Here is a 17,750-nt window from a genome sequence, read left to right on the forward strand (position 1 = left end):
CATTGCCAACAAAGGTCCATCTGGTCAAGGCCATGGTTTTTCCAGTAGTCACGTATGGATATGAGAGTTGGACTATAAAGAAAGCTAAGTGCTAAAGAATTGATGCTTTCGAACTGTGGTGTTGGAGAAGACTCTTGAGAGTCCCTTGGCTGCAAGGAGATCAAACCAGTCAATCCTAAAGGAAATGAGTCCTGAATATTCATTGGAAGGACTGATGCTGAAGCTGAAACTCCAATACTTTGGCCACCTGATGGGAAGAGCTGATTCGTTTGAAAAGACCCTGATGCTGCGGAAGACTGAAGGTAGGAAAAGCGGTTGACAGAGGATGAGATGGTTGGATGGCATCACCAACTGGGTGGACGTGAGTTTGAGCAAGCTCTGGGAGTTAGTGATGGACAGGGAAGCCTGGTTGCTGCAGTTGATGGGGTTACAGAGTCAGACATGATTGAGCAACTGAACTGAACGAATAGCTGAAAACTTTTCGAACACAGAAAAGGAAATAATCAACCAAGTCCAGAAAGCACAGAGTCCCAGGCAGGACAGACCCAAGGAGGAACACATAGAGACATATAGTAATCAAACTGACAAAAATTAAAGACAAAGATGAAATATTAAATGCAACACATAGTAAACAAGGGGAAAATGACAAATGACCTACAAGGGAACTCCCATCAGGCTATCAGCTGATTTTTCAACAGAAACTCTACAAGCCAGAAGGGAATGGCATGATATACTAAAAGTGATCAAAGGGAAGAACCTACAGTCAAGAATATTCTACCCAGCAAGACTCTCCCTCAGGTTTGACAGAGAAATCAAAAGCCTTCTAGACAAGCAAATGTTTCAGAGAGTTCAGCACCACCAAACCAGCTTTACAACAAATGCTAAAGGAACTTCTCTAGGCAGGCAGGAAACACAAGAGAAGGAAAAGACCTACAAAAAGTAAACCCAAAACAATTAAAAATTAAGAAAGCGGTAGTAGGATCATACATATGGATAATTACCTTAAATGTAAATGGATTAAATCAACCGAAAGACACTGACTGGGTGGATGAAAACATGTGCATGTATGCACTTCCACTTACCACATGACTCGCAGACTCCCCAAATTATATGTAATTATTTTATATTATCATGTTAATCATGTTCCCATTATGGCTTACAATTATCTTTTTTGTCTGGCTATTGATTATGAAACTGATAAACGTCTTTTACTCTAGTGAATTATGTAACTATTACTCACTTAATATCATTGTATGATTGGTCAACAGAAAAAGAATAAAACTCTATTTTCACTGAAATGCTTCTGTGGTGGCTCAAATGGTAACGAACTTGCCTACAATGCTGGAGACCTGGGTTCAATCCCTGGATTGGGAAGATCCCCTGGAAGAGGGCATGGCAACCCATTCTTGCCTGGAGAATCCCACGGACAGAGGAGCCTGGCGGGCTACAATCCATGGGGTTGCAAAGAGTCAAACACAACTGAGTGACTAACCACATTTTCACCAAAACTAGGATATAATAGAAAAAACCTACAATCACCTTTTAAAATCCAGATGCATATCAGAATTATCTGAAATTTTTTGAAAAATACAAATGCTCAGGCATTGCTTTTTTCACTAGAGCTCCAGATGTTTCTAATGAGCAGTCATGTTTAAAAACAACTGGACTACACAATGATCTTTTATCTACTATGTTTTACTTTTTCTATTTCATATTCAGTGCTCCCATTTCATTTAGTTTGTTTTTCAACTTTTCCATCTCGTTTTTTATGTTCTTTCTCAAGTCTTTATCAAGTGTAGTAGGAAAGCTTTTGTATATATATATATATATATAAATGCATTATATATGTATTAGGAAAATAATGAATTTTTCCTAAAAACATTATGACATTTTGATTCCACTAGACTATGAGTAGAATGTTATATTTCTAATTAAAAAATAGATATGAAACAAGGGTTTACTGTATAGCATAGGGAACTATAGTCAATATTATATTTCACCATCATTGAAGTCTGAAAAACTCCCACTTTAACATTTAACATCTTTTCTGTACAAAAGTTCCACATGCTAAGACACACTGGGTTCTTTAACAGGACATCTAATACAGTTTAGAAAACTTCACTGGTCACTCCCATCACCTTCCCATGCACTGACATCACACACACTACCCACTAATTTTTGCCTGAACTATTTCAAGTTTCCCAACTTTTAACTTCCAACTTATCCGACCTATCCTCTATACTGTACCAACTGCCTTTCTAAAATTGGTACCTGATTAGATCGTTTAACATAAATGCATTCAGTAAGCACTTACAAATCAAAGCATGGTGAAGATAACATGGCATATGAGAACCTTCATGACCTGGCCCATCTGCCTCTTGGGTTCAGCTTCTGCAACTCCCTATGTTTCCACACTGACCACCTTAATACTGCAAATGCACTAGGCTACTCCCTACCTACAGCCTAGAATTCCCTTTTCCCCTCAGTCAGATCAGTTGCTGACCTCTCATTCATCTTTCAAGACTCATCTTTCTATAAACACTCATAACCACTTATCTTTCGCCCTGAAAACAGAGCATTTCCTCAATATCTCTAGCTTTTATGTAGTTTTAATAGCTACAGCAACTGTGTTTGCTTACCTGATCAAAATTTGCCTTGTTCAACTCTCTGTCCAACAGTTTAAAAAAATTTACTTATGCTGACTGAATTTGACATCGCTGAAAAAATTCTCAAAACGTTACATTTCACTTAACTCGATTTTGAATAACATGTTCTGACTGGTAAGATTCAAATTCTCTGGGTTTAGAAGAGGGGAAAAAAAAAATCCATTTTTCAAATGATGAAAGGTTAGGCAAATTTACACTCTGGGAAGAAAATATCTCAAAGACAAGGCATTGAGGAAAAGTATACCATGAAAAATATATAATTTTTGATTCTTTTTTAATACTTAGGCATTACATTCCGTATCAAATTTTACCAACATGCTGTTGTTCTATAAATTCATTATTTATTTTATACCATAATTTGATTTTTCTGTTCCATGCTAAAAAGCCCACTATTCCATAATTAGTTTAAGCATACAGTACCTGGAATATAAAAAAAATTAACTCAATGTTGGCAAATCTCCCCCACTGACACGTAGGAGAACAATTACAGAAACATCTAGTGGTTAATTTTCTTAAGCTAATGAGCAAAAGAAAAGCCCCAATACATTGGCATTTTTCCTTAACAGGTTCATCACTACATTCATCAGAAATAAACCTATTTGTTGCTGTACTATAAGCAGTTTGCCAAATGCCTACCTTTAAGAGTTAGGTCAACTTCTAAGAAAACTGTACGGAAACATTCAGTTGTTGACAAAAATTTAATATTAAAATTACTCAAAGTTAAGTTATTATTTAGGAATAAAACATGTATTAATCACCCATAAGAACAATTTTTATTTTAATAAATAACAGTGGGCTTACCAAAGGGTAGAGATTTTAATGTGTCAAGTTTTATGCATATTGGTAATAAACCTTAAGGAGGAGAAACCAACTATTCCATATACCCCATTTGGCCCTAAAAATAAAACTATAATATTTTAATAATAAAACTTAAAAAAATATTTCCCAAAAGAAAATAATTCACTCCTTGACCATGCTTATTTATTCAGAGTACCAGCAATTTCAGTTAATATTAAGTGCTTCATTTTTCCTGCCAAGTCTGATGTTGCACAGGGAATATACACATTTTCATATCACAATATCATCAATATCTCAGGCAATAATATTGTGAATGTAACTGGTTTATAACAAACAAAGTCAAAAATCAATGCTACTATTCATGGCAAACAGAAACAAAAGTAAATTTGAGAGAATGTTTTCTTTTGTTTCCAGTACTGATTTTAGTTGGACTTCAAAGAAAGATTCATAAACTCTCCTGAAATAACCTCTATCTCTGGCCGTAAATCCACAGTATAAATATGGTGAATAAAGCTAAACTATAAGAGCTAACAATATACTGAATAATCAAAATAATCAATTATAACAACTAATACTGTTCTGGAAGACCAATCTAATGAAAAAAGTATCATTAGATATGGCAGGAAAATACAGACAAATCTGTACAATCTAACATCTATAAACAGTAAAATCAAAACATCCAACTTCCTTATAGAAAGTGTTTTATCTATGTAATTATAAATGTTTAAGGAACTCTTGCATTTTATAAACACAAGATGGGCTCACTTTGATGATACCAATTTTAAGATTTATAAAAATGTTTAAAAAAATCTTTCCACAAAAGTTTATACAGTTTAAAGCTATACACCAATCTATAAATCTCAGAAAATGGGGGAGAAAAAAACAAAACCTTTATAAGATCACATGTATAAAACAAGAAATGAAATGTGATTTTATTTAAGGCAATACTGGGCTACTTCACAAATCACCACCTCAAATATTTACACTGCTCCACACTACTAGTTTCTATCACATTCACAAAGGATTTTTTTTTTTTAATACCAAATGTTTAAAATCTTTGATGTAGGAAATCCTTTATTCACATTCCCATTATATTTCATGGAATCATAGTAACTATATCCAATTGAAAGCTTTGAAAAAAAAATTGTAGCTATAGGAAATTGCTAAAGAATCTGCTTTAATTTCATATGTATACCACCCAAAAAAATCCTGGAAGGTAAATTTACAAAGCAGAGCAAGTTGCTGATATAATGTGCCTACTCTGTGAAAAGTAAATTTTTTTGGGAGATCATCTTATAAATAAATGTTTTATGTAAAAAAAATCAATGAACTATGGCAGAGTTTCTAGTTTTTAGTTCAAAAAATTCTTAATTTAAAACAATAAAAGAACAGTTTTAAAAACTTGATCACTTGGTTAAAAATTAAAATTCCAAATATAAACGTGTCATTTAATAGTTTAGACTTACACACTGCTGGTGGCAGCAAATGATTTACAATAATAAATATATACAAAAAAAGGTATCTACAAAGAGTACTGTTACACATGAGCAGTGACCTGGTGAAACAAATCAATCACACAGATAACTCAGTTTAGTTCATGAAAAGGGCAACTGGCTGATAGAAATTTGAGGTTTAGCTCAACTATTTACAGTAACTGAAGTATGGATTCTGTTCCTCAAGTCCCATAGGGATAAAAAAAAGTTTTACATGACAAAACGTCATGTTTTTTTTTTTTTTCTTTTTCTTTTTTGGCCAGGTTAATTCACGTCAGCAACAACAAAAAATAACGAAAAGGATTCACAATTTTAGCATGCTTGATGGCTTCCTATTTAAAATAAAACTGTAAATAATGTATTTATAGCACATCAGTTATCAGTACTGCCCTCTCCCTGTGGCTTTGCCCATACTGATGTCTTTCATAACAGACACATCTGGATCATTTGAACGTACTTCAAGTTTTTTCAGACTGACGGTAGGTTTCATTTCCTGAAGCTGCTTTAAGACAAGCTCAGTGCAATCTTTCAGAGTCTTGTCTAAAACAATTTTTACACTATCACTGCACTGAAGCTGTGTTGGATTGGCAAACTGTACAAAAGTTTCACTTTCTTTACAAGAACATGTATGATTTCCACTAGTCACAGCAGTCTTGTCGACATTTTTTCTTGAATTTGAATGGGATCCTTTTTTACTCCCACTATTGGGATGATCTTTGTCGGTATTTTTCTTCTGTTTCACTGCAGACTCCTCCAGGAATTTGAGAAATGATACCTCAAATCCCATTGGTTTAAATGAGCTCCAGTCAAAAGACGCAGGGTGCTCCTCAGTGGTTTGAATTGCAACAGCAGTTTCTTCTTCCTTATGTATACTACTTAATTCAACTGCTGGTGCTGGTTCGGCTTTTTCAACTTTTCTCTTTTTATTTTGGGAGACATTTTTTTCTTTATTAACTCTCTTCAAATTACTTGCTTTTGGTTTTTCTGACTGGCAAGGGTTATTTTCCTTAAAATCATTACTTACATTTGAAGAGGTCTGAGGCTGGGTCTCCACACTTGTGTTGTCTTCATTTATTAATTTGGTAATAAATAATTCTGTTAGTTCATCCACTTCATCTTTTTCATTTTTTACAACTTCCTTCTGTGGAACTACAGCTGTTCTTGCATTATCATTGCTCTCTGATACACTTGTGTCAGAATCCTTCACACCACTCTTTTCAACCTCTTGCTCAGAAGCTTCCTTTAATTGTGAGCTGCAACACCGTTTGAAGACAATGAGGAGATTGCGGTGTTGTGATGTAAATGCCTTAGATAATTTATGGCATTTATAATGTCTGATTATATTGCTTTCACTTGTAACAACCGACGTACACCCCTTTATCATACATGGATACTGGGTGACAAATCTGCTCGTACACTCAGACAAGGCATCATTTCTAGCCTTTATAGAATATACATGCTTTCCACGTTTCAGAGAGTAAGGCTTATTTTCTTCAATCTGCACAATCTTTGCAGTCTTGTTTTCCAAATTATTTTTTTTCTTTCGTTTGGTCTTAGGCATTTTGATTCCTTCCCTTCCAGATCTGTATTTTGTCCCCCGGTGTTTAGACTTAGTCTTTTCTTGGTTTGCTTTGCTTGATATATTTTCCTGACCAGGTGTTAATCTTCGTGGCCGAATGAGATGAGCTTTATGTTTGTCATTATGCTTATTAAAAATGTGTCGGAGGAGATTAGACCGGGTTGCATATATTCGGTCACAGCCTTCACAGTCACACTTGTATATGCCATCTTCTTCAGTTTTACTTCCCCTGGCCCCAATTCCATGGTCTGCCTCAAGATGAACAACATAGTTTAAATATGTGGTAAATGAAGATTTACACTCTGACTGATCACATGGAAATTTCCCAACATCCACAGAAGCGGTCATACTTTCAATTTCTTCAGGCGACATCTCGTGAAGCTTCATGTAGTGTTGTATTAGGCCAGTAATTGCTTGGAAAATTCGAGAACAGTCACTCACCTGACATCGAAATTCTTTCACAGTTTGCTTCGTTTCAATTTCTTCACTCTCTTTACCAGCTTCACTCTCCTCTTCAACCTCTGCAGAAAATGCAGGTAGATCTGATTTGTGCACAGCCTGGTAATGCAGAATTAAGTTCTGCTGTATTGTGAAAGCGGCAAAGCAACCCTGATGAACACAGCGATAAGGTCTGTAGGGACTGTATCTTGTGGGAAACTCAGGAGACTGAGAAACTGGCTTCTTGCGTTTCCTCTCCTCCTTTTCTTTTTTATGTCTCCTAACTTTCCGTCCTTTGGTTTGCACATTTGTGACAGGATTTGTATTACATTGTTCTGAAGTAATTGCAATCACTTGAGAAGAACTTTCTGTTTTTTCAGGACTTTTTTTTTCTAGAAGTTGTTTTTCTGGGATCACCGCTATATTACTGAGGGTATTTTCTTTCATTGCTCCCAATTCTAAAGCAGGCTGGAATTCCCTTTTATTTTCCTCTGTCAGAGCTAGCTGTCTTTTCACTTGTGTAATTCGTGGGGCTGATGAATTTTCACTCTGAGACTTTCTTCCATAAGGTCTTTTTATTTTTAATTTGACCATTTCTTCTGTTGTAAAATGATGTACCAACTGACAGTGTGCCCGAAGATTAGAATTTCTTGTAAATGTCTTCGTACATGTAGGTACTACACATTTAAATGGAGCAAATTTCAACTGATTCTTTTTAATTTCAAGAATCATCTCTGGAGTGTACTGATGAATTTTACCGTAGTGCTTAAACAGTGCATCTTTTGTCATAGCACTGTAATTACAGCCTTGGTTTTGACACACAAAGGGTTTATTAACTCTGTCATTAAACTGAATGTTGCTTATAATTTCAGAAATTGGCTGAACTGTGACATTTGGAATTGATTTCACAGGAGTGGGAGTCAGTGTCACTGATGTATTTATCAGTACACACTGGGGTGCTGGAGTGGACAGGTCATTTTCTAATTTTAATTTCTGTAAGCCTTCTAAAATCTCCTGTATTTGATCCTCCTTATGTAATACTTCAGACTGAGGAATGTTACTTTTTGTTGGCATGATACCTATGAAGGAGGAAAACTGAGACGACTCAGATAACTTGTTATTTTGTACAGTGTTTACTGAAGGAAGCTGAATGTTATAATTTATTTGAGCATTCTGTGATGTTTCACCAATACCCTGAGATCCATTTTTTACCTCAAGTATCTGAGAATTCATAGCACTTTTAATAATTTCAAGAGTCTTTTCAAAGTTTTGTATGACATTGTCTTCAGAGATCTGCAAGTCAGAATTTATTGAAGGTGTGCATGAATTCAAAGCCATCATTTGGGAATCACCATTTTCAGTTTTTAATGTTAAAGGAGCTAACACTGTATGGGACTCAAGACTGGTTTTGAAGTTTTCTTTCACATCAGTCATAAACAACTGATTGTCAACATTATTTAATTTTTGTGTTAGATTTTCCACCAAACCCTGAGGTTCACAATTGGGAATTACAGTGGAATGAAGGTTAGTAGTTGGTATCTCAATACTCTTTGCTATAAGTCCCATTGCTGTTAAGTCACTCGTTACCAAGTTTTGGGGAGTATTAGGGGCAATTAGTGGAGGAGTAACTTTCTTTCTTCTCTTAGAAGCACTGTTTCCCTTCTTATTTAAATGACTAGACCTTGTGTTCTGAGGACCACTTATAACTGAAACACGAGAACTGCTACCAGTAAAATTTTGTGATGGCCCGCTAGAATTAGGGAATGAACTAGAACACAAACCATTTTCAACAGTCTTTAGTAGTAAGTCGTTTGTTGGAAAAACAGGCAAACTTCTGCATTCCTCAATGGAGGAAGTTTTGGGGTTTGGTGTCCCATTCTGGTCTGTCAGCAGGGGGCTTGGGTGGCACACTGTCTGCAGCAGGGTTGGCACAGGTGGATTTGGCATCACTGTTGTGTTTACTTGTGCTGTGTCGGAGACACAACCTGTGGGGACGTGAGAGAGCACATCGGCACCCTCAAATGTACTGGGAATGCCAGCAGTTTCCAAAGCCTGTTTGATGATTTCGCTCCCCTCTTGACTAACACTTGAATTAAAGCTAGTCACAGCAGTCCGAGGAAATGTATTTGGTAAAAATGTTGAGGAGCGGTTTTCGGCAGCAAGAAGTTGCAGGAATGATGGATCTTTAAAACATGCTTCTGCACTGAATGCAGACTGTTGTGGCTGCTGCAGGTTCACGGCATTTGTGGAGAGAATCATGCTGGCAAGAAGAGAAGGCTGCCCATTATTCTGTAGAAGTTCTTGAGCAATTTCTGCTCCATCCAGTGGTTTACAGTAAGATCGCTTAGACAAGTGTCCACCCAGAGATCTGGGGTTAGTGAAAGCCCTGTAACACCTGCTACAGATAAATTTCCCATCTCTGATGATTGCCGGCCATTTAGCCCTTTTGTTGTGCTTGGGTTTTCTTTCCTTCCCATTTGGGCCCCGCCCGCGGTCTTTTTTCACTTTTTCTGGTCCAGGCTGTTGGGCACCAGCGCCACTGAAGTCATTTGCAACACTGACTTGTGAAGGAAAAACTGCGTTCTCACCATTCCCTCCCTTTAGAAAGGAGGAATTGGTATTTCCTTCGATCTGTGAAGAAAAATGACTTGTATTATTTTCCAGTTGGGAGAAAACAGAGTTAGTCCCACTGTCTGCTGGTGATGGGAAGAGAGACACAGAGCTGCTTTCTGCAGGTAACGGAAGGAAAGGATCTGAGCCGCTGTCGATATTCAAAGGCAAAACTGTTTTGGTTAGGTCTTCCATTTGTGCTGGCAAGGTGGTGCTAGATAAAGTCTCCATCTGGGAACATAACAGACCACCACCTTGTTCGTTTTTATCCTGAGAAGGTATACTTGGATTCATGACACTTTCCACCGAGGGCAACAGTGGAGCTGACACACTTGCTAGATGAGCTGGGAAAATGGAAGATGAGACATGCTGCAACTGAGCAGAACAGGCAGGAGTCCCACTGGCTTTGGTCTGTGGTGTAAAAAATGCATTATTAGAGCTGCTCACCTGTGATGGCAAAAAATAAACAAATTTTCCATTATTTGGTGTATTTAAATTGTTAGCTTTCTGGCCCCTTTTGCTTTTGCGCTGCATTTTGAATGCTGCGTACTGGTCGGGGTGTGCTGTCTTCATGTGTTTCCCAATACTCTGTGAAGAGTTGTAGGTTCGAGTACATCCCTCAACCTGGCAACTGAATTTCTGAACTGGCGCTTTTGGAGGCACTGATGGAGTTCCTAAGGAATTACTGAGGTTGGGCTGTGGTGGAACAAATGTGATACTTTCCAGCGTCTTCAGAGGTAAATTATAAAGACTAGATGACGTTTTAACATTACCTCCACATTCAAACTTGGGAGTTGGTAAACTGTTCTGAAACCCTGCCTGGTTTTGCACAGAAAAGGTCATCAGGTTGCTCACTTGTCTTTCTAAGTTTTGTGTGGTCATGCCGTCTATCTTGAGGGCTTCTGAGGCCACTAAAGAATTCTGAGTAATCTGGGTTTCATTAAAACACTCCTGTTCCTTTCTCTCTTGGAAATCCGTGTGACACAAATCATTACAAGCATTTTCAACTGGTATATGTAAGTTTGTGACCAGTGATTCACCAGTGTTTTCCACAGTTGAGTTTTCTTGCTTTCCAAAGTTCTCCTCGATCCCCTGATTGAGGGACACCTTAATGGACACGGCTACTTCACTGGCCTGAAGCAGAGGAGTGGGAGCAGCGTTTCCCAAACCATTTGGCAGTGGTCCATCAGCCTGCCCAAGCTCCGAAGCAGAAATCTGGTCTTGCTTGGTCACAGGTGATTCTGCCTTGCTTTTATCCCAAGCACCACTTCTATCAGCTGGGATGGTGTTTTCAACACTATTTTCTGAAGGAAGCATGGATCTTTCTTTCTCAGCATTCCCTTCTGCACTCTGATTCACTCTGGAAGGCTGAACAGAATCTCTGGCTGAATTAAGTTGGTCTTCAGGAGGCAGCACTTTTTCAGGCGTATTGTGGTCTTCCAGATGCTTTTCAAGCTCACTCTGAGAACGGTAAACTTTACCACAACCTGTGAACTTACACGTGTAGGTATTATAATGCTGTGCTTCATGGTCATACAGTAAATAAGCTTCTGAAAAAATTCGACCACATTTAGGAAACATGCACTTTGCTCTAAAGACTTGATGTTCCTTTCGGTGGGTTAAGAGCTCCGCATAGCTGTTAAAACCAGCCTTACACTTCATTTGTATACAGATGTATGGTTTACTGCCACAGTGCATTTGTAAGTGATCATTGAGATGAGTAACACTTACAAAATGCCGCCTACAGTACTGGCAAATAACTTTTTTGCTTTGCATTTCAAGAAAGCGCTTGGCATCTTCATTATCCTTATGTCCCTTTACGTGAGCAATTAAATTTTTAAAGTACTTAAAGCCCTTTTTACAAAAAGTGACAGGGCAATTGAACTCATTAACAGGTACTGGTTTCTGGACTGGGATCACCTCTGGCTCGTAAGATTTGTCTTTGTCATCAGTTTCATCATCTGAGCCATCATTGTCATTAAACACTATGAAGTCTGTGGAATAGAGACTGTTCTTCTTGATTGGCCGCTGCTCCTGCTTGGCCACAGCATTTGTCTTCTGATTCTCGTTGGTAGCTGTGATCTTAGGAGGCCTTCCCAACCTTCTTAATGGTTTCATAGCTGCCAGTCTCTCTTTACTTGATTGTTTAACATGCAACGTGACGTGAGGGACAAAAGTTTCTTTAGAATTAAAGTTCTTTGCACATATGGGGCAACTGTAAATCCCATCTTTGTAATGCTTTTGAGCATGTCGTACTATTCGATGACCAAGGAACTCTTTGTCACACAGCACACAATACTGCATGTAGGCTTGCCAATTCCTGAACCGAGCTGATATAAATCCCCTCTCTCTTAACTGTTTTATCTCTCTCTTTTTCTGCTTTTCATCACAAATGTCTCTAAGGCCAGAATTAGCACCAATTCCACCATTCACAGAAGTGTCTTTACTATCTTCCTGGTAGTCTGCTACCTTCTCATAAACCTCACTGTCATTTAATTCATCTATTGAAGACACAATGGATGCTTCTTCTCCCATTAATGCAAGACACTGTCGTTTTAAAGTTTTCCAATCCCAGAATTCTGGATCAAAGGGCCACTGAGTTTTCAATACAAGTAAGAGCTCACAGCGTAGAGAATTTGGTATTGGAAGATTCTCTTCATCATATTTCTGGTCTGGCTGGTTATACAACATTTCCACAGCATAATATGCATCTACTGTAGGCTCAATAAGAAATTCACTCAGTTGACAAGCACGTTTAACTTCCAGATCATCAGGCAACAAGCATGAAATGGTCTTGCAGATAGATATTTTCACTTCAGTGTTTTCTGTAGATTCCAGGCGAAGAGCTTTTACACACAGCTCTATACAAGTGGCAAGTCCAGCTCCTTCGGTCTGTGAAGAAGCAAGCAAGAAATGTTACCTTAATTTACACTCATCAATGCAGATTTGTGAATTTAGTCATTTTAAAACTGAGGTTTGTTTTCTCAAATTTTGCAATAGACCATCTATGAAGATAACCCCTCCCAAGCATCGTGGCTGTGTGTGTGTGTGTGTGTGTGTGTGTGTGTGTGTGTGTGTGAAATGAGCTGTAGAGAATAGCAAAAAACATAAACACTGGTAGCTAAGACAAGAGTATAAAATCATGTAATGTCCTAGCAAATTTGGAAGTTATTTAACTTCTCTGATCTTTCATATCACAATATAAAATAAGAGATCAAAACAGCACTTAAACTTAATCAAACTGCTGTGAACATTAATAGATAACATGGATCTAAAGTATCATGTCTGGCACATAGTAAGTGATCAAGAAACGTCATCAACTTTATCGCAAATTTCATTTCCTAAGTTTGTATTTACAATCCTTCTGAAAACAACAACCCTCTTAGTTCAGTTATAAAACTGAGAATGTCCCCATAATTCCTAACTCATTAGCAATGAAAAGAGATTCTCACATTTGAGAATAAAGTTCTTTTTTTAATACTGGGAATCCTAATTTGATCATAAAGTGAAGTGAAGTGAAAGTTGCTCAGTCATGTCCGACTCTTTGTGACCCCATGGACTATACAGTCCATGGAATTCTCCAGGCCAGGATACTGGATGGAGTGGGTAGCCTTTCCCTTCTCCAGGGGAGCTTCCCAACCCAGGGACTGAACCCAGGTCTCCTGCATTGCAGGAGGATTCTTTACCAGCTGAGCCACGAGGGAAGCCCAAAATTGAATGCCAAATCACCTACCTCATGACTGGAACATCCTAAGAATAAGGAATAGCAGAAGACACAACAAACCTTTTATCCTTTTGAATTAGCATCTTGAACTATTATGATAATATAGCAGTAACACAGGTAAGAGTCAGTTGAAAAATATATGAAGAGATAAAAATGGGTTTTAAAAGGCTAAAAGAGAACAAACAATTGAAAAATAAGCCAGTCACAAGATGTGGCCACATTCAGGGTAATGAAATATGTGTGCTTTAGACCAAAGGGCAAGGAAGTCAAAAGAAGTTCAAAAGAGCTGAAAGGATTTGTATTTTCACAGGTTAAGAAAACAAAATATTTTACTGAAAGGGAAGCTTAGATTTGTGGGCCAAAAGAAGAGTGGGTGAAACAGGCTGAGAAACTGAACTGGCCATCTTAATGATGTAAATCAATTTGAAACCTTAACAAATAAGGCCAACAAAACAGTATCAAAATTTTTGTTCTTTTGAGTTTTTTATCTTTCTGTGTATGTGTGACTGATGATTAAGTTTACAGGTAATATTCAATTCATAAACTGGTTATATGTCAACTATCTTTAGAGTTGAGTAGAGATTGAGTTAGGTGAACAGTGTCAGAACTGAGTTAAATTACAGAACACTGAACTGGTGTCTGGAGAATCAGAGGAGTACTTAGTGTAGGAAAAAAATCACACACGTGGTGCTCAGAAGCACTTAGTGAGTAGCGAACAGAGGAGAAAACAGTTTTTTTCTTTATACTACTTTTCATGCTTTTTTGGTTACTAGGAACTTTGTTTGGCCAACACTACTTGAGAATCTAATAGGTAAATGGGTTAGAGGGCCCTCTTCTTTCTTCACTCAGCACCTACTCTATACCAGAGACTGTGCTAAGCCATGTGCTCTTTCCCTCTCAGGAGTCTCGATATTCCACTATTAAAGAAAGACACATTACAAAGCAACTGGTAATGTGTCTCGGCAAAAATGAGGTCCTTAAGGGTAGGGCTTTATTTTTTCAACTCTTTGACTGCAGGGGTCTAGGAAAAAATAAATAAAATGATGAACTAAGTTATTTGCTCCATTTTCTTTACAGATCTCAATTACAGTTTAAGAAGGAAATAATTATTTTAATACTCATTATGTGAGTAGCTGGGCAACAATTCTCAACAACTCCTAGAGTTTTGAGGTACAAAGGGGAAAGGGGTACACCAGATAAACATTCCTGTTCTTTACTGTTCTTTCCTTTACTGTTCATTCCTGTTCTTTAATCCTGAAAATGAAGAGAAATTATTTCAGGAGAAAAAAAAAAGCAAAAGATACATGTAAGATTTACGGACCAAATATAGATCTTAAAAGATCAAAGACAGTAAGAATGTCTGCTGGACCCTACTTTCAAAAATAAAATTATACATACAAATACTTCATGTCATGCTACATCCTAGCTACATCCTAGCTTTCAAGGATCCCTAAGACCTGTTTGGCATCCCTTGTGTACTTTTAAAGTGGAAACCAAATGCATTCCTACAAGGATTACTATTACAAAAGAAATTAGTTTTGTAAAAGCTGGATTCTGATTTTTGCTAGTAAATGAATGGAAACATATGCAATCTCTGTTATCACTTCCCTTTAGAATTTTGTCTAATGTACTGTTTAATCCATCTATTGTTTTCATGTCTATGATTATGTTTTTGTATTTCTAAAAGTTCTTTTGACTCTTTTTAAAATCTGCCTGGTCATTTTATAGGACCTCTCTCTCTTTTTCATACTTTCATTCCTTATTTTATATTTTTAAATATATGTACTTTATAGATTTATCAGACTGTATTTAAAGAATTAAGCAAATGATTCCATCATTCTACTGAAATTCATTCATGTTGGATTGTTTTGTATGCTTAATAGATATTTATGATTAAATTATGTCTTTAAATATATGTAATTTATGTACTTTTTATCCTTTAAAAAGTTTAATCCTACTGTTAGTTCTCTCCTCAAAAACTGCCCATGGATGACATTTTCATTGTAAATCTTGATGGTGAACCTATCTTGAGAAGAACTTTATCAAAGAATCATGTATTGAAGGTATGTTCCTCCAAAGTAGTTCTTCAATTTGCTTCTGCCAGGGATCCTAGGCATTTACCAGCCCAGGACTTCACGCTTACCTTTTCAAATATTATTTATGTAGGGGAGCAAACTCCACCACCCCAAAATGTGTCTCTTTGACAGGAGGATTATTTTAGGCTGATTATGTTTAAGAAACAGAAGACTAAGAAGAGACTAAGAAGGTTTTTCTTGTTACCCCCCAAAACTCCTCTTTATCGACTAAAAGAATTTAGAAAAAGGGCCTGTTCCTGTAACAGAGCTATCCCAGATGTATCTGCAAAGAACATGGGATGGGCATGGTGGAGGAGACTCTGCAGGGCCTGGAGATCAGAGTCCACTGTGTCCCCTTGTCTCTGCAGGACCCAACAAGCACTTGCTTTTCCATTTCCATGTGAACTGCCTCCTTTTGCTCTGAAGGCCCAAACCGCTACTCCCAACATCCTCTCTTTGTCTTTAACTGAAAGTGGTATTTAAGGTGAGGATTTTGGCCATTTTGGCGAGCTTCTTAGATTTCCTGGGCCTCTCCTATGTATATCTGTTATTAAACTTTTGCTTGGTGTTCTCCTGTTAATCTGCCCCATGTCTGTTTAATTCTTAGAAAAACCAACATAACTAAGAAGGAAATGGAGAGGAAAAGGTCTTCTTCCCTGACACTCACTTGATGTGGGGATTCCTGGTTATAGTGTAGGGTAAATGTGGACCCTAAATCTGTGTGAGGGCAGACCTATGGTTATAATTTGTTAGGGAAAATATTTTCCTTCTCTGACCCATAGTCCAGATGGACATGTACAAGGTTCCTGACCATCATCTGTGTTCAAGTAATATTTTCCTAGTTCACTTTGCAATGAAATTATAGTACTTTACAAGTTAGTGGAGAGGAGGTGGGGGACATGGAACTCAGTTCTAAATCTCCAACTTAAAAGGGCCCAAGATCCTATCTCTTATCCCTGTGTGGATATAAAACTTCAAACCCCTTAGCTGCTCCAAGTTCTAACACACCCCACTCCCCAGCAGGTTAAGAGAACCCTAGCCTCAGCTCAAAGTTTCTACTCCAATTTTTAGATTCTTCTTTTTGAGCCTAGGGAATTCTCCACTATTCTTGTAATCAAGCTGCTAAGCACTAAGAACAATGTTTTATTTCATCAAGTATTTCTTGGTCTTTTGTAGAAGAAGGAATTTTAGATACTGTAGTCTGCCAGATGGCAAGCAAAGGAAGCTATATTTCTTTTTACACTTTCTAAATTTATATAGAACCAAATTATCAAAACAGTGTAACACCTAGAAGAAAAACTGTGGAATGATAAAATATGAGTATTATGTATACATTGCTTGTCTTTGGGCTAAGAGCAAGCCCCTGGCTCTTATTTGCATTTTTAAGTTTCTCTGTATCAAGTAAAATTAAGGACTAATAAGAAAATCAATGTTCAAAGCATTAAATGAAATAAAAGTCACTGGAAGTACACATATTAAATGTGTAATTTACATATCTGAAATTAAGATACCTTGATCATTCTTACCTCTGAATTAATAACTTTAATCAGGAAGAAAATGTGATATACTGTCTTGGTTAACAAAGAAAGTTGACGACACCTTTCTAGGTACACTTGAATAGAAGGTTCTACTCTCTGCTGTAATTTACTCCAAAAGAGAGTGAGTTCCCTAAAAAGAAAAAAAAAAGTAAAAAAGTAAGTTGGAGGTGCAATGTAAAATCATGAACTTAGTCTAGTAATTACATTTGAAATTAAAACTAGTTTCAGATTCTAAAGCTATATGTGGAATGAGGTTTAAAAGAAAAAGACTCAATTTTCTAGAGACTTATTAAATAAAATCAAGATATGATTTATCATTTTATTAAGATTTTTCAATCTCAAAGAAGCACTCACTACCTTTTACTAGGAAAGCACGTGACATTTAAATAAGATACATACCTCACATTTAAACAAGATACACACACCACATCTGAACTTTAAAAGTAATAAGAAATGCAAAATACATGTGTATATATAAAATGCATCAATGGCAAAATGATCTTTAAAAAGCATTTAATTTTTATCTTCTAATAATTTATTATTAATGTTAAGAATCAATGATGACATAGAACCCAGAAGAAAATAACTGCTCTGTGCTACCACAGTTAGAAAATAACCCTACTGAACTGAGAAATTTTCCACCTTTTTACCTATCATCCTATTTCTCTCTGTCCTCCACAGTTAACTTCCACACAAATCTTTGCTACTTCAAGTATTCTCCATACAGGCCTTTCCAATTAGCTCCTCAGTTTCCAGTCCTACAAAATTTGCCCTTTTCACCATCCACTTGAATAACCCGCTCATCTACTGGATTTTAACCTGCATACTG

The 17,750-nt window shown here is 37.0% G+C and overlaps 1 protein-coding gene across 5 annotated transcripts in view; it reads right to left on the reverse strand.

Moving 5' to 3' along the window:
* Positions 1-2,923: 2,923 nt before the first annotated feature.
* Positions 2,924-17,750, reverse strand: part of ZNF292 (zinc finger protein 292) — a 95,610-nt gene continuing 80,783 nt past the window's right edge. For all 5 annotated transcript variants that reach the window (XM_061427883.1, XM_061427882.1, XM_061427884.1 and 2 more), the window contains 2 exons: positions 16,910-17,051; positions 2,924-12,476 (listed from right to left, as the gene is read on the reverse strand). In XM_061427883.1, coding sequence (XP_061283867.1) covers positions 5,337-12,476; positions 16,910-17,051 — 7,282 coding nt within the window. In that variant the 3' untranslated portion in view covers positions 2,924-5,336. The remainder of the gene's footprint in view (positions 12,477-16,909; positions 17,052-17,750) is intronic.

This window comes from Bos javanicus, chromosome 9 (assembly GCF_032452875.1).
Source record: "Bos javanicus breed banteng chromosome 9, ARS-OSU_banteng_1.0, whole genome shotgun sequence".
Lineage (NCBI taxonomy): Eukaryota > Metazoa > Chordata > Mammalia > Artiodactyla > Bovidae > Bos > Bos javanicus.